Here is a 22,040-nt window from a genome sequence, read left to right as displayed (position 1 = left end):
AACAGGAGGCCGAGCAGGGAACAGGAGTACCGGATAGTCACGAGCAGGGATCACGAACGCAGGAAGGTCCGAAGCCAACAACGACGTTGCTCCCGCAACCTGGGGCCGGGCTGACTGGGCTTTTATCCTCTTCTAAGGCCAGGGGCGGTCCCGGCCCCCAGGAGCCCCGCCTCCTCTGGCCTTAAGGCGAGCACTCCTCCTGGGGGCAACCAGTTCCCTTCGCCTCTCTGCTCTAAACCTCTGCAGATCAGGAGAGGCCGAAGGGTTACTGGGCCCTGGAGGAGGCCCACCTGTGGCCACTGAGTCGTCAAGCCTCTCTGGGGCCAGAAGGGCTTCACCTGGGGCCAGCTCCTGATGCACTGCCACAGGTGCAGGCTCTTCAGCATCTAGGCCTGGCCCCAGTTCAGCCGGCCCTGGAGGCGGGGACTCCTGTGCAGGCCGGGATTCCTCTGTTTCATCCTCCGAATCGGAATCCCAGGCCATCACACCATCCCCCCTCCCAGGCCCCCCCCTCAACCGAGGGTCCGGACCCGGCTTGCCGGGGTACGTCGCATGGAACTCTCGGAGGCAGGCAGGTGCGTGGACGTTGGCCGCTGGTTCCCAGGAACGGTCCTCCGGTCCGTACCCCTTCCAGTCAATGAGATACTGCAGCTTCCCTCTGCGGTATCGGGAGTCCAGGATGCGTTCCACCTCGTACTCAGGCTCTCCCCGAACCAACACTGGCTGCGGTCGGGGACGGTTCGGGTGGAACTCGTCGGGTGGGGCCACCGGACTCAAAAGGGACCTGTGGAAGACCGGGTGAACCTTCAGGGTTGCGGGTAACCGGAGACGAAATGCCACAGGAGAGACTTGGTCTACGATAGGGAACGGGCCGGTGAAGCGGGCGTCCAACTTCCGCGAAGGTCGAGAGGGGTGGAGGTGGCGAGTGGAGAGCCAAACCAGGTCACCGACGCGAAGTTCCGGCCCCACCTGGCGGTGGCGGTCGGCCTGGGCCTTGTACGCTTCCTTGGCCTGGTGCAGTTGCTCCACCAAAAGCTGTTGCTGGGACTGGAGCTCTTGAAGCCACTCCGTCACCGCCGGGACTGCGGATGTCGGCAGCACCTCTGGAAACAGCCGTGGATGATAACCATAACTGGCCTGGAACGGGGTCTGCTGGGTGGACGCATTCACCGCGTTATTGTAGGCGAACTCCGCCAATGCCAGGTGGTCGACCCAGTCATCCTGCTGGTAGCTGCAGTAACACCGGAGGTACTGCTCCAGCACCGCGTTCGCCCGTTCCGTCTGGCCATCGGTCTGTGGGTGGTAGGCTGACGAGAGGCAGACCTCCGTCCCGAGGGTCCGGTGTAGTGCTTGCCAGAACCGGGATGTGAACTGAACGCCCCGGTCGGACACCACGCGCTCAGGTAGGCCATGCAGGCGGAAGACATGCTGAAGGTACAGCTGAGCAGTTTCCTTGGCTGTGGGTACAGATGGACAGGGAGCGCAGTGCACCATCTTGGTGAAATGGTCGGAGAAAACCAGAAGGCAGGTACAGCCACGAGACGAGGGTAAGTCCACTACAAAGTCCAACGAAACCGTGTGCCAAGGGTGCGGTGGAACTGGCAATGGCTGAAGTAGGCCGGGGGGTCGCCCGGTAGGTCCCTTGGCGCGCCGGCAGACATCACAACCAGCAACGTAGCGAGCCACGTCAGCCTTCAGGCGGGGCCACCAAAACTCTCGACTGACCAGATGGGTGGTCCGATACCGTCCAAAGTGCCCCGCTGCTGGGGCATCATGGGCCATCCGGAGAACCTCCAGCCGTAGTGGCCCTGGCGGGATGTACAAACGACCGTGGTGCAGCAGAAGGCCCTGATGCAGGACCAGCCCCGGATACTGTGGGCTGGACCCTTCAGCCAGCTCCCGGAGTCGTTCCTGGGCCCAAGCGTCGACCCGCTGCTGTTCCCGCACCCGAACCTGCAGTGGCTGCGCCTCCTGGGTGGCCAGGAATGCAGCCGGAGGTAGGATCGTGGTGGGTTCTGCTTGCTGTACCGTGTCTGCGTTGTCGTCAGGTTTCCGGGACAGGGCATCCGCCTTCTGATTCTGAGAGCTAGGGATGTAGCGGATCCGGAACTGGAACCGGGAAAAGAACAACGCCCACCGGATCTGTCTTTGGTTCAGCTTGCGGGTGGTCTGGAGGTACTCCAGGTTCCGGTGGTCGGTTCTCACCTCCACCGGATGTCGTGCCCCCTCAAGATGGTGGCGCCAGACCTCAAAGGCTACCTTGATGGCCAGTAGTTCCCGCTCCCACACAGTATAGTTACGCTCCGCTGGTAGGAGCTGGCGGGAATAGAAGGCACAGGGTAAGAGTGGCGCTTCAGGACCAATCTGTTGAGACAAGACGGCACCGAGAGCCGTACTGGAAGCGTCGGTCTCCACCACAAAGGGTCGAGAGGGGTCAGGATGTTGTAAGATTGGTGCCCTCTGGAAACAGGCCTTCAACCCCTGAAACGCCTCCTCTGCCTCCTTGTCCCAGGAAAACGGCGTCTTTGGGCGCAGTAGCCGGGTCAACGGGGTGGTGCGATGAGCATAATCAGCGATGAAGGTCCGGTAGTAATTGGCGAACCCCAGGAAACGCTGTAGGTCCTTGCGGTTCCGGGGTGCCGCCCATTCTTGAACCGCTGTCACCTTCCCCGGGTCCATTTGCACCCCATCTGGAGAGAGCCGGTGACCAAGGAAGTCCACAGTCCGCTGATGGAACTCGCACTTGCTGAGCTTTGCGTACAAACGGTGCTCACGCAAGCGCTGCAGCACGGTCCGGACATGTCCCTCATGGCGAGCCGGGTCACGGGAGTAAATCAGTATGTCATCCAAATACACCACCACGTACTTGTCTAACAGGTCCTGAAACACGTGGTTGATGTAGCGTTGAAACACAGCAGGCGCGTTGCACAAACCGAAAGGCATAACCAAATATTCGAACTGCCCGTACCGGGTCCCAAACGCTGTCTTCCACTCATCCCCGGCTCGGATCCGAATCAAGTTGTAGGCCCCCCGGAGGTCCAGCTTGGTGAACACCTGTGCCCCTTGCACCCGCTCCAGCAGCTCCGAGATAAGGGGCAAGGGGTACCGGTCTGGGACGGTAATTTTGTTCAGGGCTCGGTAATCATGGCAAGGGCGGAGTTCCCCACATTTCTTCTTAACAAAAAGCACCGGCGCCGCGGTGGGCGAGGTGGAAGGCCTAATGAACCCACGCTCCAGGTTCTTGCGCAAGAAGTCCTGCAAAGCCTCGCGCTCTGGCTCTGTTAGGGAATATAAGCGACTCACTGGTAAAGGCGCTCCGGGTTGGAGGTCTATGCCGCAGTCAAAAGGCCGATGCGGCGGCAGCTGGTCTGCCCCCCGTTCCTCGAACACGTCCTGGTAGTCCTGGTACACGGCTGGGAGCGTGGGTGCTGCCTCCTCTGAGGGCGCGGCCGCCAGCGTTCCGGATTGAGCATGGGAACATGGGTCTGGGAAGTGCACGGTCCGTTTGACCCAGTCAATCTGAACGTTGTGGGCCTCCAGCCAGTCCATCCCGAGCACCAGGGGGAAGCGGGGCATAGAGGCAATGTCCAAAGTTCGCAACTCCCGGTGCTGCTGGAGACACAGGACCAGAGGCTGGGTCTCCTGAGTAACGGCACCTGAACGCAGAAGTCGTCCGTCAATCGCTTCCACCTGGACCGGTACTGGCTTGTTCCGAAGTGGCACCTGATAATGGGCGGCAAAAGCAGCGTCCATATAGGAGCGGGTTGCCCCTGAATCTACCAAAGCATGGGTGAGGATCCAGGGCCCACCTGGAGGGTATAAACGTACCGAAACCATAAGATGTTGCAAGTCCATTGGTGCGGGCCCATTCTGTACGGTTTGGGACCCCCGGTAGCTAGGGCCATCAGCTACTGGGGTTGGCGGTTTCCCTGCGGCTGGCGTTTCTCAGGGCAGGACCGAGCGAAGTGTCCACTTCCGCCACAGTAAAGACAGAGATTTCCATCCCGACGCCGCGCCTTCTCTGCGGGGGAAAGGCGTGGCCGCACTGCCCCGAGCTGCATAGGCTCCTCCGTTAAATCAGTTGTGACCGTGGGGCTGCCGGAAAAAGCTGGTGCCGTGAACTGGAAGTGTCGGCGACCCCGGGCCTGACGACGATCCTCCAACCGGTCGCCTATTTGTAGACTCCGTTGAATGAGAGTGTCCAGCGTGGTGGGGCGTTCCATTGTGGCCAACTGGTCCAGTACCTCGTCCGAAAGCCCTTCGAGATACTGGTCCCGCAGTGCCGAGTCATTCCAGGTCAAGTCCTGTGCCAACAGCCGGAACTCCGTGGTATATGTGGCCACCGTGGACTTGCCCTGTTTCAAATGCCGAATCGCCCGGTTGGCTTGACTCTCTTTCTGGGGGTTGCCGAACGCGGCCTCCAAACGATTGCAAAACCCCGTATAGTCTGCCAGCAAGGGGGAGTCTTGCCTGAGTAGCGGCAACGCCCACTTGGCCGCCTGGTCCTTTAACAAGCTAATCAAAAAGTGCACCTTGGTACGGTCGTCAGGAAAGTTCCGGGCTCGCCCCTGAATATACAGTTTGGCCTGGGCCAGGAACATGGGAAAGCTGGCCGGGGCTCCATCAAATTTCTCAGGCAAAGCCACTGGGTACTTGCCCGGAGCCGGGGCGTCGGCCCCAGAAGCCGGTAGGGCTTCCAAGCGTTGCTGAAGTGCCTCAACCGCGTCACTGAGCTGCTGCACGGTGTGAGACAAGGCCTGGTTCTCCTGGGCCAAAGCCACCAGTGCAGCCGCCTGTTCAGCCATGGCCTCTGGCTCTTCCCGAACGCACCCCGACGAAGGGGGAGTGCGGGAGGTGGCGGGAGCAAACTGTGCTGGTCCCGGGGGTAAGGTACCTTGGGTGTAGCAAAGTCCACACGAAGAGGGGCAAGGTCCGAGGCAGAGTGCCGGGCGGTGAACAGGAACGCTGGAACAGGAGGCTGTGCAGGGAACAGGAACACCGGATGGTCGGGAACAGGAGGCCGAGCAGGGAACAGGAGTACCGGATAGTCACGAGCAGGGATCACGAACGCAGGAAGGTCCGAAGCCAACAACGACGTTGCTCCCGCAACCTGGGGCCGGGCTGACTGGGCTTTTATCCTCTTCTAAGGCCAGGGGCGGTCCCGGCCCCCAGGAGCCCCGCCTCCTCTGGCCTTAAGGCGAGCACTCCTCCTGGGGGCAACCAGTTCCCTTCGCCTCTCTGCTCTAAACCTCTGCAGATCAGGAGAGGCCGAAGGGTTACTGGGCCCTGGAGGAGGCCCACCTGTGGCCACTGAGTCGTCAAGCCTCTCTGGGGCCAGAAGGGCTTCACCTGGGGCCAGCTCCTGATGCACTGCCACAGGTGCAGGCTCTTCAGCATCTAGGCCTGGCCCCAGTTCAGCCGGCCCTGGAGGCGGGGACTCCTGTGCAGGCCGGGATTCCTCTGTTTCATCCTCCGAATCGGAATCCCAGGCCATCACAATGAGTAAGTTTGGGGTGGGACTTACCAGGCAGTTATCCTTTGATGATGCTGAGACCCTAAAATACTTCCGCTGCTCTGCCTGAAACCTTGATTTGTCCTGGGATTTCTTTAGTGTAATGGAAGCCTTGAACATCTGTAAGTGTTTCTGCAGTGAAGGAATGTGGGCCCTTGGGCACAAGAGGCCTGCAAGTTAGCTGGGGATATGGTCAATGGGGCAAGTGGTCAGCGCAGCACCTGTGCCAGCTTGTTCTGTTTGTAGCATGAGTTGCTCATGTCCTCCAGCCTGGTCTTGCACAATAGTTTCTTGGAAGTGCCTGGGCTTGAAAGCAAAAAGATCTGCATGATTGGGTGGTGGCGGTGGAGGAGTGGGCAGAACGTAATGGCTTCTAACCTTGGGTGTAATCCATATGTCTCTGTGGCTTCACAGCCTCTACTTGTCTAGCAGGGATTATTCTTACTCCTCTGATGAAAAGGCCGAAGCTGTGCAGTATCAGTGAAGGATAGATTATGCCCAAGGTTGGATGTGATTAAGTGTGGCTGTTGTGGTTCCTAGCTGGGAAAAGGCATGCTATGCCCTCCATGCTGCTGGTTGACCTTTTCTGCAGAGGTGCAGAAAGTGACACAGCCCTGCCCTGTGATGAGAGAGTTGAGATAAGTGCTAAAAAAAGCCTGCAATCCATAGCCTTGCTGAACTTCACTAGTAAAGCCTATTGAGTACCCCTGTACCAACCAAGTAATGGTGTGAGGTGGCAGAGAGGCAGGCATATCTGGTAAATTGGCTGTGGGAGGCACCATCTCCCAGAATGTTCTTCCTCACAAGCCCTAATGCAATGAACAGCAGATGTGCAAAAGCATCTGAATCCTGTGTACTTAGGAGAGGATAATCGGGTGGGAGCAGTTGGTTTAGTGCCCTACTTGTGTGATTTCTAGAAACATTTAGTCCAGTAAAGCTGCTCCTCGGTTCTGTTGCTGTTCAGGCATCTAAATGGCTCCTTGCTTTCTAACCTGTGCACATGCTTTCCATGCAGAAGGCCCCAGATTAATCTCAGATATTCCTAGGTGGGGCTTGGAAATTCCTCAGCCTGAAGCCCTGGAGAGTTGATGGCAGTCAGTGGACCAATGGTGTAACATGGAATAAGACAGCCTCCTGTGTTCCAGTGAGGCTTCTTCTAAAATAGGAAGGGTTGGTTCTCAGAGGCCTCTTATTACAATAATAAATAAATAATAAACCTTTATTGTCACTACACCACCTGTGTGCAATGAAATTAAACGAGCCCCCCCCCCCATACACTCAGTCTAGTGTGCTTGTCAGAAGTCAATTACACCACTATTTTTTTTCCATTCAGCAGACTACGGATAAAAACTGTTATTTAACCTGTTGGTGCGGCTGACTATACTTCTGTATCTCCTGCCCGAAGGTAGGAGATTAAAGAAGTGCTGGCCAGGGTGTGAATCGTCCCTAAGAATTTACCTCGCTCTTCTGAGGCAGCGGTCTCCCGCAATGTCATCTAGCGAACTCCGAGGACAGCCCATGATGTCATGTGCTGTATTCGCCACCCTCTGTAGGGACTTCCTGTCCATGACTGTCAGACCAGCGTACCACACTGTTATACAGTATTAAAGGACACTTTCTATTGTGGCCCGGTGGAAGCAGATCATCAATTTTTGTTTGACATTGTTCTTTCGCAAGACCCTGAGGAAATGGAGTCTCTGTTGGGCCTTCCTAAACCACCTGGGTTGTATTGATTTTCCAAGTGAGGTCTTTACTAAGGTAAACTCCCAGGAATTTAAAGGAAGAGACTCTCCACACGCACACACCTGATATACAACGGGGCTAGTTCCTCTCTCTTCCTCCGAAAGTCCAACACCATCTCCTTTGTCTTGCTGATATTTAGGTTCAAGTCGTTCTCTAGGTATCATGTGGAGACTTTTTGAACCTCCTCCCTATACGCTGATTCATCTCCACCTGTATTTAGACCCATTATGGTGGTATCATCTGCAAACTTAATAATTGCAGTGGATGGATCAGATGAAATGCAGTCATATGTATACAATGAGTACAGGTAGGGATTCAGCATGCATCCCTGTGGGGTGCCAGTGCTGAGCTTCAAGAGGTAGATGTAACAGGCCCAATCCTCACGAATTGTGTGTGATCCCTCAGAAAGTCTTTAATTTTTTTTTTATATGATATTTTTATTAAGTTTTACAATAGATGAACAAAAAATAAAACAGTGCGACAAACCAAGAAAAAAACAAAAGAAAAAATACAACAACATACAAACACCATACAACAACAAATAGAAAAAGGAAAAAATAAAAATATTAAAAACAATTTTTGTCTCCTTATATTCTTTGCATTAACTTGTTTCTGCAACTTCCCCAGACCTCCCTTCTCTGTATTCCAGATCATATATTCTGGCAGCAAATTCCTTCCCTCTGTCATAATTTGGTTTCATCATTATCTTAATGTCTTAATCTAATTACATTTCCATATATTTTAAAGCATTAATCTTTCTTAAACTTTACATTTTTCACTAATAACCTTTTACATTCAATCTGGTGTCATCAAACATTCATTATCTTATAGTGTTTCTGTAGATAGTCTTTGAACTTCCTCCAATCTTCCTTCACCGTCTCTTCTCCCTGGTCTCTGATTCTGCCAGTCATTTCTGCGGATTCCATCCCTCAGAAAGTCTTTAATCCAATCGCAGATGGTAGGGGAAAGGTCCAGGTCCATCAGCTTTCTAATAAGAATGCTTGTGTATTGATGTCTAATGCTAGCAGATCTATTTGGAAGGTTATGGACTGTTAAAGAAAACAAGGCACACATGTTCCCTGCAAGATCTGTATTTTTCCTTGTTTCCTTAAATGAGGGTGGAGGTATTTCTACTCAATGCAATCTTTGACATCTTCTGGCAGCAGATCTTAATAGAGATGAGAATGTATCATTGCTTCCAGTTTGGATGGATGGCTTGAGCTGAAAACAGCAGTATGCGCTTTTGGGGAAATTGTGTATTGGAATTTTTTTTGTCCTGCAGATTATAATAATTCACTTTGCCTTAGCCACTGTGCAAAGCTGAAAGGTAAAAGGCTCACTTCTCAATAGTGTGGTCCAAATTGGTGGCTGTAGTACAACCCAAATTGCAGCCCACGGCTGATATCTGAGGAGGTTGAGCTTATGGCTTCCTCCAGTGGCCAGACCATTGCTTAACGCTGCCTCGCATGGTCGACCTACCTTTCCCTCCTGCTCTGGAAATGCCCTGGAAATCGGACCCTTCCAGAGGGGGATTCCCTACAAGGGCCTCAAGCACACCACAGCTCCCCTGTGAATGTGTTTCTCTGGCTCCAGCTGCCTCCCCAGCTCCTGCTAATGAAATGGCCGTTGTCACTCTCTTTCAGAATGAGGGGCTGAGGGAGCAGTGGGCTAGCTTTGGAGCCAACCATTTCTGAAATGTGATTCCTGCTCCTCCTGCTTGGCAGCTCAACTTGTTGGGTCGTGTGGGCGAAAAGAACGTCAATGACGCACTTCAATATTTTTTTTAAGCTGTTAGTGTTGACAGAAACTTGATCCTGATTAAGGGGGCTAAGAAGGGATCTAATTCCAGCCAGGCTTTGGAGCTCTCTCAACTCTCCTTTGGGGCTGTCACTTTCTTCCCTCCATCCATTCCTCCTCTGGGGCATTTTGATCTATTGTACCAACTTTTCCCTAATCTTGAAGACCACCTTAGTCTTGTTGCAGGACCCTTTCTGCCCTGTCTCTCAGCTGGTCCGTGCTTGGAGACCTCTTGTCTACATTTCAATGTGGCAGCTTTCCATGCCTTGGCAAGGGAAGGCCAAGGGTTATAAATTAGGGTGGCACCTGCTAATGGTGCTGTAATTTATATCTGGGCACCCTTCCCGCATGTGAGTGTAGCCAGCTTTTCTAAAAGCACATAAACCAGCAGTAATCCTGCCCTAGGCCTCAGCTGACTGAAGAGGCCATGCATGCAAAGTCTTCCTTTGGATAAACTTGAAGCCGTTTGGCTTAGCAAAAGCCAGTTGCTTTTGTGGAAGGTTGCTAATAAGGTGGGGCAACATGGCACGGATGGATGTACTGGATATGTTAATGCATGTTCTCAAACCTAGGATGCTGCATAAAAATATGCGCCAGGTTTATGATTCTAGGAAGCCCTGCCCCTTAACATGGAAGTTGCCCTTGTAGTTGTAGAAAGGGTGCTCTGCACAAGCGCAACATTAACCCATTAAATCAGCCTATCTGCAGCAAGGCCAGAACTATGGAGCAATCTGAGTAACTTGAGTTTCAGGGCCCCTTTCTTGGCTTGCTTTGCACCAGGTGTGGTCTGAAAAACATCTCAAGTTCCTAGGCTAGAAAATCCTGTCCTTTTCTTGGCTCCTTGATTCTGTCTCCGCTGACACCTATAATCCCCTTCACTCCTTCTAACTCAGGCTGGGTCTCTTCCTGCAGGATCATTCTCTGGGTGATCTTATTAATTGCAATCAATGAAGCTTTGGGAAGGCCCTCAAAATGCTGCAGAGTTGGGTGTGAGGCCAGAAGCAACCACGGTGGGGTCAATTGTGAGGCCAGGCTGATTCTTTTAAGTCTGTAGAAACAGGTTTTGTGGAAAGTGGCTTGCTGAAGGCACAAATGGCTCCTTAAACCAGGGTTACAGGCACCAAAATAGAATGTCAATAGTTGCCATTTTGGGGCCAGATGGCTTGAAAGTCATTTTTTCAATACAACACTTGGGTTCCTGAAGTTTGTTCTGATTGTGCAGATAAAATATCATGGATAGAATTCTACAGGCTCCCCAAGCATTCACCACCAGATGGTAGAGATGTCAGGTGCCATTCTGGCACCTGGGCATCTTCACTTGGTCTTAAGTGGCCAATAGCGTGGTGCCAAAATGTGCCTGGTGAATTTTAAATGCTGGCTGAAGGTCAGGGTGAGCACCTGTGTTTCTTCTCTAAAGTGATGAATTCCTTGTTGCGCAATGTTGAAGTACTTTGAGGCTTAACCTTCTTTCTTGGTCTTCTGTCTTGCATTGCTTTGGGTTGTAGTGTCCTCTAGCTGATAGTCATTGTACCTAGACCTGGGATGGTTGCAAGGTTGCAGTCCCAGTTCAACCTTGGGTCATTGGTTAGTTTTAAACATGGGTGGCTTGTGACTGTAGCTTCCAATCTATAAAAGCAGAAATAGACTGACCATCCATAGCTTTGAGATGCTGAAAAAGATAGCATTTGTAAGTTACTTGCCATGCTAATAGTGCTGTATATTTCTTGATTCTCAAGGGTTTGCTCCAAGATTGCTGGAAAAGGGCTTTGCTCCAGCAAAATGTCTGAGGAACGGTATTCCTTTGATGTCCCCAATGAATACATTGACTTTAAGAACATTAAAGATGGTGAAACAACTGGCATTGATGCCTGGTTTGGTGAGTATCTGCATATTCTGCCATGTTGGGATGAAAAACTGGTCCTGGTGTCCCTTTTTTGGCTAGGGGATTTCACAGGCTTGAGGAGGTGTTTGTTATCGGGTAAACACTTGCAGCATAAACTGTGGTGTACAGCCAGTATAGGATGCTATAAGACTCCAACTCCCATCATCCACAGACTGCATGGCCCAGAGGTCAAGGATGGCGGGATCTGTAGTCCAACAACATCTGGAGGGCTGCAGACATCTTATACTCATTGTACAGGAAGTGATGAAACAGCATTAGAAAACCAACCGTCTACTCTCTTTGTGACCGTATGTATCAAAAGGAGCATGGAAGAGGGCTGCCTATATTGTCAACAACTTTCTTCCACGTGCAGGTGTTGGGCAAAGCAACCCACAACTGCTGAGGAGACCCTTGTTGGACTTGGCAATGGTTAAAGATGCATAGGGTTGTCTGAAAGAGAAGAGGGGCCAGCTAGGAGCTATATGAGCTGAGAGAGGCAACGTAAGAGAGAGGAAAGACCAACACAGAATATGCTGTAGGCTACCCCAAGTTGGGATGGCTTAATATTCCAAGAGCCCTTAAATGCATCACACTTGTCCTTCTGCTTGGTTGGAAGCAGATCAGAATAAAACGAATTGCCTGGGCCTCCTGAATTATTTTAAGGTGGTGAAATACAAAGCTTTGGAGAACAGAAATTATTGCCAGTGCTGTTAGCCAAACAGGGTTACCAGTATTGGCACACTGATTTCTGGACAGATACAGACATAATCAGGGAGTTGCTTGAGTTCATCTTGGAAATTTTTCCATACTGTCATGCCCTCATGTTTTTGATGGAAGTGCTAGGATGCAGTTCAGTTTGTATTAAGGATGATGGAGGTTTATGTGAATAAAATGAAATGAATAAAATAAAGAGAAGACTAGAAATGAGTCCCTTCTCAGGACCACGTGTGATCTGGGAGATCATCATCTGATCTTTATTAATTTGTATGTAAGCAAGAGCGAGAGCCTTTTCCAAACAAACAGGAATCTACTAATGCTTTCAGAGTGGTGCCAAGGTGGGTGGGTGTTTAACGGTTCCCCCACCCCCCAGCCTAAGTTTGTCCTGCCTCAGAAGCTATAATTAGCCATGCAGGGACCCTTTCGAGAGTAAATGAGTTCTCTTCGCTTGTTTTATGTTTACAAAAACATGCAGAGAGATCCAGTTGTGATCTTCTGTCTCAAATGTGGCTTTTGTGATTCCACACATCTTCCTCTCTGTAGTGGAAGGACGTGACGTATCAAAAACCTCTTGAGAGATCTGCAGTTGCTTCCTTGAACACTCACTTCCCAAATGCTGTGAACTTGCAGTATGTTCTAACAATGCACACGGGATCTGCAGGGTCCAAGTTTTTTGTTGTGCTGTGATATGTTTTCAGCCAACTTTAGGAAAGTGGGCAGGGAGCGGGAAGCAGTAGCCTCAAGTTTCTACCACACTACATCTGGTAATTTTGAGCTTTGAGAATTTTGAGTCAAGGTGAGAGAAGATTAATCTATCCTCTTGTCAAAAGCCGGACTAGCAAACACGACTGCTCTTGAGTCTAGCTGGTACTTTTTCTTTCTTCTCTAAGCTGTGTTTTGCTCCATTTCCCCCAAAGGTGGGAAAGGAGCAGGGCACCTGAGGTCTTCTCTGTGTTTGCCTGGCCCTTGGACTGGGAGAGGAAGGCCCATAAAGGCCACAGCTGGCAGTGGAGATGGCAATTAGCCTGCCAAGCAGCATTGGGAGGTACAATGAATTTAACCAGGTGATTGTTGGTTTTTCCAGATCTTAGAGCTGGTCTTCTGAGCACTCCAAGTTCAGATATGCCAGCCAGTCTTCTGAGAACTCCAAGTTCAGACATGCCAGCCGGCATCCTGCAGAAATCCTCAGCATCAAGGGCTAACATTCCACGTGCCATTGTCTCTCCAATGGTGAAATCCAGTAAGTTGTTCAGCTCAGGACAGCAAGTTCTTATAAACTTACAATGGTAATAGAAGGGTATACGGACCTAGTCCAGTGATGGCCTGTGAACTTGCTCATGTGAGGCTTGGCTTTCTCTGGCAGTGTCAAGACCTGAATGCCTGATACACAAATGTGCATCTGATTATTCCCGCCTAAGGGTTGAACCTTACGCTTGTCCCTATTGAAATTCCTTTTGTTGGTTTTGGCCCTGTTCTCCAGTCTGTTAGGGCTGCCTTGAATCTGGACTCTATTTTCTGCAGCATTAGCTACCCTTCCCAGTTTGGTGTTATCTGCAAATTTGATGTGCGTCCCCTCAATTCCTTCATCGAAGTCCTTTATAAAGATGTTGAACAATGCCAGGCTCAGGACAGAATCCTATGAGTGCAGTACCCAACGTGTCACTTTTTTCCAGGATGTTGAGAAACCATTAGTGAGCACTCTTTGGGTTCTCTCAGTCAACCAGCAGAATTCATCGCAGTCCACTCGGCTTTTCACCATTCCGAATAATTTGATACTAGCTACAAACAAGGCTACCGCCTTAACTTGCCACTGACTCGGGATAACTTCTAAGTAAATTAAAAAGCACAAGTCCTAATTCAGGTCTCAGTGGGGCTAAGCTAAGGTTTACATATCCCTCTGAGGGTGCTTTATTGGCCATGCTGGATGCATCAAGCAGGGTGTGGAGTTGTGGAAGGATAACGCAGGGTCCCAAATATAGAGTGGAAAGATGAACTACAACCTCAAATACACAAGCAAGCTGTTTACTGCTGAAGCTAGCAAAAGATCTATTTCCTGCTCATTTGTTTTTCTTCTGTGCTGATAGTTCAAAGCTGTGAAGTTTTTAAAGCTCCTTCCCTCACAACCTCACTTGCCGATGACAGGCTCAAGCCTCTGTGCATCTGTTGGTAGTATCCTATCCTGTAGCAGGCTTTTCCTGGGGGTGTCGGAGGGGGCACTGTAAGGGTTTTTATGGATAGCTATTGGGGTCTTTTTTGTGAATGTTGTATAAGCTATTAGCTGGCTTTGAGCCCTTGGAGAGGAAGAAGGGGCATTTAAGTTTCGAAGAATGTATATAGCTCATGTTTCTTATTTGCCTTAGCTGAGAATGACAATGAAAATGAGATGGGACTGGCTAACAGGGTGCCACCAAATGTGGTTGGATCCATGGCACAGTGGCGCAGTGCATCAAATGAGGCGGCAGCTGCCCCTGCAAGGGCCCCAGGAAGGTAAGCATTCTAATCTCCAAGTGGGTCAACTTTCCCCTGGGACTTGGTGTTGACACAGCTTGTAAGCTTTGACGTAGACAATGGTTGCCTAACATCTTGATCCTCCCACAAGTGCTTCTCTCTATTCTCTCAAGAAATGGCCTGCTCAGCTTTTCCAGCTGGCCTAGGACTTTCCTTCTCCTTTGGTTGCTCTTAAGCTAACTTCCGGGTCTGCAGTTCTGGGAAGCTGCAAAGTGATCTGATTGTGGGAATAAAGCTGATGCACAACCCTTCCTTCCAGATTGCCCCTTCAGTGGGCTCCTTCTCAGAGAGGCCAGTATAATGAATTCATAAAATAATAAGTTTCTAGTCCTCATGGCTGCCAAGAATCTCCAACATGGCTATTACCGTATTTTTCGCTCTATAAGACGCACCAGACCATAAGATGCACCTAGTTTTTGGAAGAGGAAAACAAGGAGAGAAAAAATCTGAATCCCATAAGCCAGAACAACAAGCGGGATCGCTGCGCAGCAATCCGGCTTGCTGTCCTGGCTTATGGGATAGCCGCTCAGCCTCTCCTGGGCAGGGGATGAAGGCTCCCCTTGCCCAGGAGAGGCTGTGTGCGGCTAAGCCAGAAGCAGGGCAGCCAGCAGGATTGCAGGGCAGCCCTTCTCCCTCCTCGGGAAAAGCCCCCAAGAGCTGCACGCACGCTCCATGCAGCTCCTTAAAGGGAGCACTGAGAGAGCCTCCCGCCTGCATTCGCTCCATAAGATGCACACACATTTCCCCTTACTTTTTAGGATGGGGAAAGTGCGTCTTATAGAGCGAAAAATATGGTATATTGTGATCTAATTCTGAAATCAGGTTGTCCTTGAGAACATGACAAATAGTCTCAACATAAATGAGCAAATGTGTTTTTGTGGGTGTGCATCTTTCCAGGATCTAGTACTAAAGAGGAGGGACGCCAGCCAGATTTTCTCCCAATAACTGTCAAAAGTCATCATGGGAGGGAGGATCCGGATCAGTGGTTGAGGAGGGAAGACAGATTAGATGCCTTCTTGTGAAAAGATGCTTCAATTTCAATTTCTTAAATGAGTCTGTTATCAGCATGACCATGTTCGAAATGCTGCATAAAGCAATACTTGCCCAAAGCCAAATGGATAAAATATTGCAGGTTTCAAACATGGGGAAATTGGGGTACCTGGAGCTATTTCCTGGATAACTGCTTCTGGTGCCTCCAACTGCAGCCTCCGTACCCCAAGCAGACAATGTGCTAGGTGCAAGAGCACATGATGCTCATCCCATGTAAAATATGCAAGAGTCCTATTTTGAATGCCCTACTAATCCCCTCTTTTTCCCTCTTGTTTTGGAATGGCTCCATATTATTGCAGTAGCTGAAACTTGTAAACTTTGAGGCTGTGTCTCTTCATCTCATTCCACCCCGTTCCTTTACAGTCGTCTGGCTTTTCCCTTTTCCTCCCCTGCAGGGTGTCAAAACAGCTCTTGGAACGGCAGAAGAGTGCTCAGCGCAAGTGCGCTGCCAAAATGCATGCCAAGAGATGTGCCGCCTTGGCCACCAATGAACAACTGCCGCCACCTGTAAAGAAACAGTAAGTGTAGGTCTTGGTGGGTTGAGCAAGGGGAGAGGCACAAAGGAGTGGCTTGCTGTGGTGTTTGAATTGGCTGGTGGTCACTGTGCCATCTTACTTCAAGCCCTCTTCAAGTGCCAAGAAAGTTTTATCCAACAAAGTTGTCCACAATAATTTCCCCCAGTACAATGGGACAACCTCTCCATGTGCCCCCCATCTGTTCCACGGGTTCACCCAACTTTCTGGAACAGATTTGGCAGGCTCAAGGAGAGGAAGTCCTGTTGCACAGGTGGAAACTGGTGTGGTAACCAGATGACTTCATTGGATACAACCCCAAACTTGGGGTGTTTAAGAGATGTCTGAACTGAGCCCAAATCCACCAGAAACTTGCCCTGCACAGGCCTCATTGATGCAAGGAAAGCTGTACAAAAATGTTGGCTTCATGTTTGGACTTTATTTCTTTATTAAATGTGTATACCATCCTTCATCTATAGATATCTGGGTGGTTCACATCATAAAAACACACATTTAAAAGGTATAAGATGTTAATCAGTTCAAAGCCTGGTTGAAGGGGAGCATTATTTTTGCCTGGCGTAATACATGAAGGTGTATAATGAAGGTGCCAGTCGAAGCTCCCTTGGGATAGCATTCCACAGTGCTCTTATCTGTGTTGTGATTTTGCCCAAGCATCGGGTGTTGTGATGGGCACAGAATGTGACTCCCTTGGAATCTTGCCTCTTCCTGTTATTTTAAAAGCCAATGTGGGAGAATCGGTGGCCCTCCAGGTGTTGCTGGGCTATGGCTCCCTTCACTCCTGACCATTGGCCAGACCAGCTGCAGCTGATGGGAACTGGAATCCCAACAACCTCTGGAGGGTCACAGATTCCCCACCTCTGATTTAAAGGAACTTTCTAAGCTGTGCAGGGGTCAGAAGCAGTAGGCCTGAGGCTGAGGACCTTCAGGCAGCTGCAGCCTTGTACACTGCTCCCTTTTCTGAAAGGCATCTCTGTCTTTTTATTTTCCAGGAAACGGATTTCATCCAAGGGCAAGTCCACTGAGGACCTGGAGGTAGAGAAAATGCAGCAGCTGCAGCAAGAGGTGGCTGAGCTGCGCAGGAAGAACGAGGACTCCCTCAAAGTGGCCATTGCCGGACCGGGTGAGCTTGAAAGTAACTTACAAAGATTCCTCCCCTCCCACCCCAGCCCAACCTATTGCACTAATAAAGTGTGTGCATTTCTTTAGTGTTTGGATTTGTATTGCAGCTCACCAAAGAATTATTTTAAAATTAATGATTTCCAGCTACTTACCTCCAGCCTTTTCCTTCAATGTATGTATTTTCAGGACAGCTTACCAATAAGTGGTACAGTCATACCTCAGGTTAGGAATGTGATCCCTGCAGGAGGCACATTTGCAACCCGCAGCGTTCGCAGCCTGAAGCGCCGCATCTGTGCACACGGGTGACTCACTTCTGCACATGCGTGTGACGTCATTTTGCGCTTCTGTGCATACGTGAGTTCCGAAATCTGGAAGTAACCCCTTCCGGTCCTTCCGGGTTCGGCGCAGTCCACAACCCGCAGTGTTCGTAACCCGAGGTATGACTGTACCTCAGTTTATGAACTTAATCCGTTCCTGAAGTCTGTTCTTAAACCAAATCCGTTCTTAAACCGAGGCGCGCTTTCCCTAATGAAGCCTCCCGCCGCCTGTGCCCTTCCACCGTTCGGCTTCCATTTGTAGACCGAGGCAAAGTTCACAAACTGGAACACTACTTCCGGTTTTGCGGAGTTCATAAACCGAATAGTTCATAAACAGGACTGTTTGTAAACCGAGGTACCACTGTAAAATAAAATAAAATCTGGAAGCAGCACCGGGTATAGGGGGTGGAGGGCATTTCAGCTTCACCAATATTTTTTGGCCCTCCGTGCAGACACCGGGCAGTATCACGTGAAGTGTCACATGACAGCAGCCCCCTCAATGTAGGGGGCAAGTCAGCACCTCTGTCTGGAACTGTTATACTGGGTAAAATAGGAAGTTTCCAGCAGTGTAAAAACACTAGAGGAGTTAAAAGTTAAAAGCAGCACAACATCATAGCCTTAGGAGATAGAAAGGCTGTTGGTGTCATAAAAAGGGAGTGGCAAACCTCAGGCCAGGGGCTGAAGGTGGTCCTTAGAATTGCCAGATCCCTCACTGGTCCCATTTCACACCCAGGGTTTTGTTTTGTTTTTTGCCTCGCTGGAATGTGTCCTTTAACTCTGCTCATGACTCCTGTTTGTGTGAAAGGAGGGTACAAAGCGTGTGTTGTAGAAACTAGCCGCCTGTGAAATTTACTTTTGTTGCTGTGCCCACTTCTCCTCTTACTGTGGTCTCTGAAAGGGTATTTGGCCCTTCTCATGAAAAGGGTGTCTCTCGCCTGCCACAGAAGGCTTTCCCCTGGGGAAAGGACCCTACAACTGGGATGCCAGAACTGAGATCATCTCCAGTTTCACCCACATCATCTCAGATGGCAGTCAGGAAGGAAGGTTTCTAAAAAGGATTTTGCCTGGTGTACAAGCAGGCTGGCGTGGGACTTGCTCTTTTTCCCCTCCCCACTGGACCCTTCTGCTGGCACATTGGCCCTGGGCAAAACAACCTTGTGTGTAGCTATCCTTAACGTGATTGTGCCACGTGATCGTAGTTTGTCTGCAGCTGAATGTTCTGAAATACATTATTCCTAGGAGCTTTCTCACGTCTATAGTCATGCACTTCCTAATGCAGGTGTTAGTCCCAGCCTTGAAAGGCCTTGCTGGGCACAGGTAATCTCTGTCTGCCAGGCAGGCATCTGGCACCATGGGCCGCTGGCAGCACTTCTTAAGCTGTAGCTTGGAGGGGCTACCAAACGTTGTGTCTTGAGTGCTTCTTTGTCATCTGTCCTGAACCTGCTTCCAACTGGATTCATTGGACACTTCCAAATTCTAGTGTTTTGGGAAACCTCTCTGCAAACTGAGTAAAAAGGGAGTCGCTTTACAGACCTCTCAAGTTGCTCTACTCCCCCCACCCTTAGGTGGCTTTTCTCGTCGTCGTCATGGCTTATTTATAGATGCACCTAAGCCATGCTAGCCACTGTAAATGCATAAAACGCATGGTCCGCTCCTGCCTTTCAGTCTAACAATCTAGATATAAACACAAAGCAAAAAGGGAATTAATTCTCAAAAGTCCCAATATTTCTTGGGACTAGCCACCTTGGAAGGACTATCTTCTACCTCCACTGCCAGAGGCAGCATCCCTCTGAATCCCAGTTGCTGGGAATCGCAAGTGAGAAGACTTGTTTCACTCAGGGCCTCCTTTTGAGCTTCCTGTTGGAGAACCTGGCTATACTCACTTTGAGAGCAGGAAGCTGAGCTAGGTGGGTCTGTGCTCTGATCCAACAGGGCTCTTCTTATGGAACGTGATTTAGTGCTCATACTGCGTTGTGATGGCCATTGGCTATAAACAATAAAACCCACAGATTGATTAAGCTTCTTAATCACTTTAGTTAGCCTTTGTGCCTTAAAGTCTGCAGAGGTCTTGGCAACTCCCTAAGTGAAAACAGTGTAGACACACTGCTTGGCTGTAACTCTTTACAAGCTGGGCTTTCACAAATTCTTTCCATGTCCCACTGAGCTCTTACTGGTTCAAGTGAATCTGCATGGGTGGTACCTACAGCAGATTATATGTATGCAAGTGTGGCAATTTATCTTGATTTGGATGGAAAATGAATGCACCAACTTAATTGGCATAGTCCTGCCTAGGGGAGGAAGTGGGAGGCACAACCCATCTGAGGATTTCCTCCATCCCCTTCAGAAGATGAACCTTCATAGTATGCCCAATATTTCATTTATCTTGATTGGATGGAATGTGAGTACATCATATTGAGTTGTTCAAGCTGCCATGTCCTGGACATTGGAATGCTTCTTATTAAATCTCATCTCCCACTTTCTCCCCACCAGGGCAAACTGTCAAGAAGATAGTGACCCATATCACCAAGCCAGTAGATTTCCACTTCCGCACAGATGAAAGGATTAAACAGCATGGCGAAAATCAGCCCGCCACAGAGTATAAGGAGGTGGATTTCAAAGCTGCTCTGAGGAGGCACCCACCATCTCCGGTGAGAGCAACGAGAATCAAGAAATGAGGCTTCTAGCTAGAGAGCCTTCAACTGCCTGTTGTTGCATCTCTTGGGGTGTAAAGATTTGCAGATGAAAAGATTTGCAAGAAATAAATTCTATATAGGGCAAGAAGAAGTAGGTGCCAATTAAAAAGAATAGCGGCAGATTATTTTGGAGTCTTTTGCTGGGGCCTCGTGTTACCTTGACACAGACTGCTAACCATCATCATCATAAATTTATTATTTATACCCCACCCATCTGGCTGAGTTTCCCCAGCCACTCTGGGCGGCTCCCAGCCGAGTGTTAAAAACAATACAGCATACAACATTTTCTCATGTATGTAGCCTACTTAGTGGGGTTAATCTCTGCTTAGATGAGACCCTCTCTAACCATTCTATAGTGAACTTTCCTTATGGTATGTTAAAGAGGCTTCAACTTTAGCCTCTTTCAGAACAATACATCTGTAAACGTGTGCTTCTGCATTGCTTCTTTTAAAAAGGAATGGGCCTTCAAAATGTATATATGCAGATTTCACCTACTGCTGAAGTGAATAATTATTCATTTATTCAGTTCACAGGTAAGCTCCCAAATGTGCTTTTGAGGAGGTGTGGAGACCGTGCACTGCACTAAGAGCTTTAGAATGAGATAGACTTGCAGGCCAAGTAAATTTTGTCCGCAGCTGGTGGGCTAATGCCCAGGTACATCCTGCCTTGAGAACATTCTGCTAACAAACCAGCCCTGTCTCCTTACAGGTCCAAGCGTCAAAGGGTATGACAGTCCCGAAACCCTTCAACCTGTCCCAAAGCAACAAAAGGAAGTTTGATGAAGTTTCCACAGAATTTGTATCAATGGCCCAGCAGGTTAGAAACTTTCAGCAACGCACCCCACCACGTTACCACCTGAGGAGCAGGAAGACCGAGGAAGGTAAGGCTGCAAGTGGCTTGACTGGGAACCCCTTTGTGACAGTGGGAAGAACTCTGTGAGCACAGTCCTTCTGAACTTGGTGACATTAATCAGGTGCAATTATTCATGTCTTGGAGACTGCTATACAGCGGTGCCTCTTCTTTCCTGCTAAGAGGAGTAAGGAACCACAGTAAAGATAGGTTGGCTATTTTTCAAGTTTGCAGTTCTAGGGGGACTAGACAGTTGAGATAGGAGGTTGAAGTTGGAATTGAGACTTGTGCTTACTTTTCCTAAGAAAATTCAGTTACTTCCACTAGTGTGCGTTCTGTTAATATCAGGATTTAGGTTTGTGTCTTCCTCTTTTTATTTGAAGAGGTTGGGCAAGGACACAAGGCTTAAACTTGGAAAAATGTAAAATGGGAAGTGTGGATGGCACAAGGAAGGGTTGAATATATCAGGACTAACATCAGCCTCACTTTCCATACTTTCTTATTTTTTTCTAAGGCAATAAAATTTCATATTTGCAAATATGAGAGTTGGCTAAATGCACCTCTTGCTTTTTTGAAGATAACTTTGTAAGCTGTGCTTTTGTTTATGGTCATTTCCCCCCGTCCTTGCAGGCATAAGCCAAACAAAGCCACTTAAGGCCAAGGTAACCAACCCCAAAACTCCCCGCCTTGAAACCAAGACCCGCCAGAGACCTGTCAAATGCAAGAGCACTGCTGAGTTAGAGGCTGAGGAGATTGAGAAGCTTCAACAGTAAGTGCAACTCTTTGCCCAAATGACGCCTCTCTGAACCGAATAGAGTTCAGGACTCCTGGTGGTGTCCTTGGTGTAGAATCCAGGCAGTGAAACAAAATTGTGTGAGTGCTTCTCTCTGCATGGATTTCATGTTCATGTTGGTATCTGAAGAAGTGTGCATGCACACGAAAGCTTATACCAAGAACAATTTTTTTTTATATGTTCAGGCTTGTGTCCTGCAGTCCAGAGGGGGTAAGGGAAAGTAGTCAGAGCCCCTTGAGGGTATGAATATACTTGGGGAGACATGTTGGGTGAGACTGCAGCAAGACCCACCCCCAAGGGCTTCCTTGATTAAAGGCTGGTTCGTGCACTTGCCTGTATCTATTCCATGGCAAATCTTGCAACTGAGATTGTGTCATCTCCAAAACTGGGAAGGAATGCCTCTGGAAGAAGAGGGTCCATACCTTAGTGCTTGAGAACATGCTTGGCCTGTAGGTGCCAGGTTTAATTTATAGCCTCTCCAGCTAAGGATGTCCAGTAGTAGAGCTTTGAGAGACTCTGGAGAGCTG

The 22,040-nt window shown here is 49.5% G+C and overlaps 1 protein-coding gene across 7 annotated transcripts in view; it reads left to right on the top strand.

The window, feature by feature from the left end:
* The window catches only part of TPX2 (TPX2 microtubule nucleation factor), a 36,187-nt gene that overhangs the window by 4,337 nt on the left and 9,810 nt on the right, over nt 1-22,040 (top strand). For 4 of the 7 annotated variants that reach the window (XM_083447375.1, XM_083447380.1, XM_083447374.1 and 1 more), the window contains exons 2-9: nt 10,789-10,928; nt 12,736-12,891; nt 14,012-14,138; nt 15,605-15,727; nt 16,732-16,862; nt 19,669-19,826; nt 20,580-20,751; nt 21,351-21,489. In XM_083447375.1, coding sequence (XP_083303501.1) covers nt 10,832-10,928; nt 12,736-12,891; nt 14,012-14,138; nt 15,605-15,727; nt 16,732-16,862; nt 19,669-19,826; nt 20,580-20,751; nt 21,351-21,489 — 1,103 coding nt within the window. In that variant the 5' untranslated portion in view covers nt 10,789-10,831. Of the gene's footprint in view, nt 1-6,901; nt 7,271-9,892; nt 9,978-10,760; nt 10,929-12,735; nt 12,892-14,011; nt 14,139-15,604; nt 15,728-16,731; nt 16,863-19,668; nt 19,827-20,579; nt 20,752-21,350; nt 21,490-22,040 lie in introns of those variants that run through there. The other 3 variants (XM_083447377.1, XM_083447378.1, XM_083447379.1) reach the window with 3 other exon arrangements.

This window comes from Podarcis tiliguerta (assembly GCF_965153285.1).
Source record: "Podarcis tiliguerta genome assembly, chromosome: 6".
NCBI lineage: Eukaryota > Metazoa > Chordata > Lepidosauria > Squamata > Lacertidae > Podarcis > Podarcis tiliguerta.
Note: the sequence above shows the minus strand (reverse complement) of the source record. Positions and strands in the feature narration are given on the sequence as shown.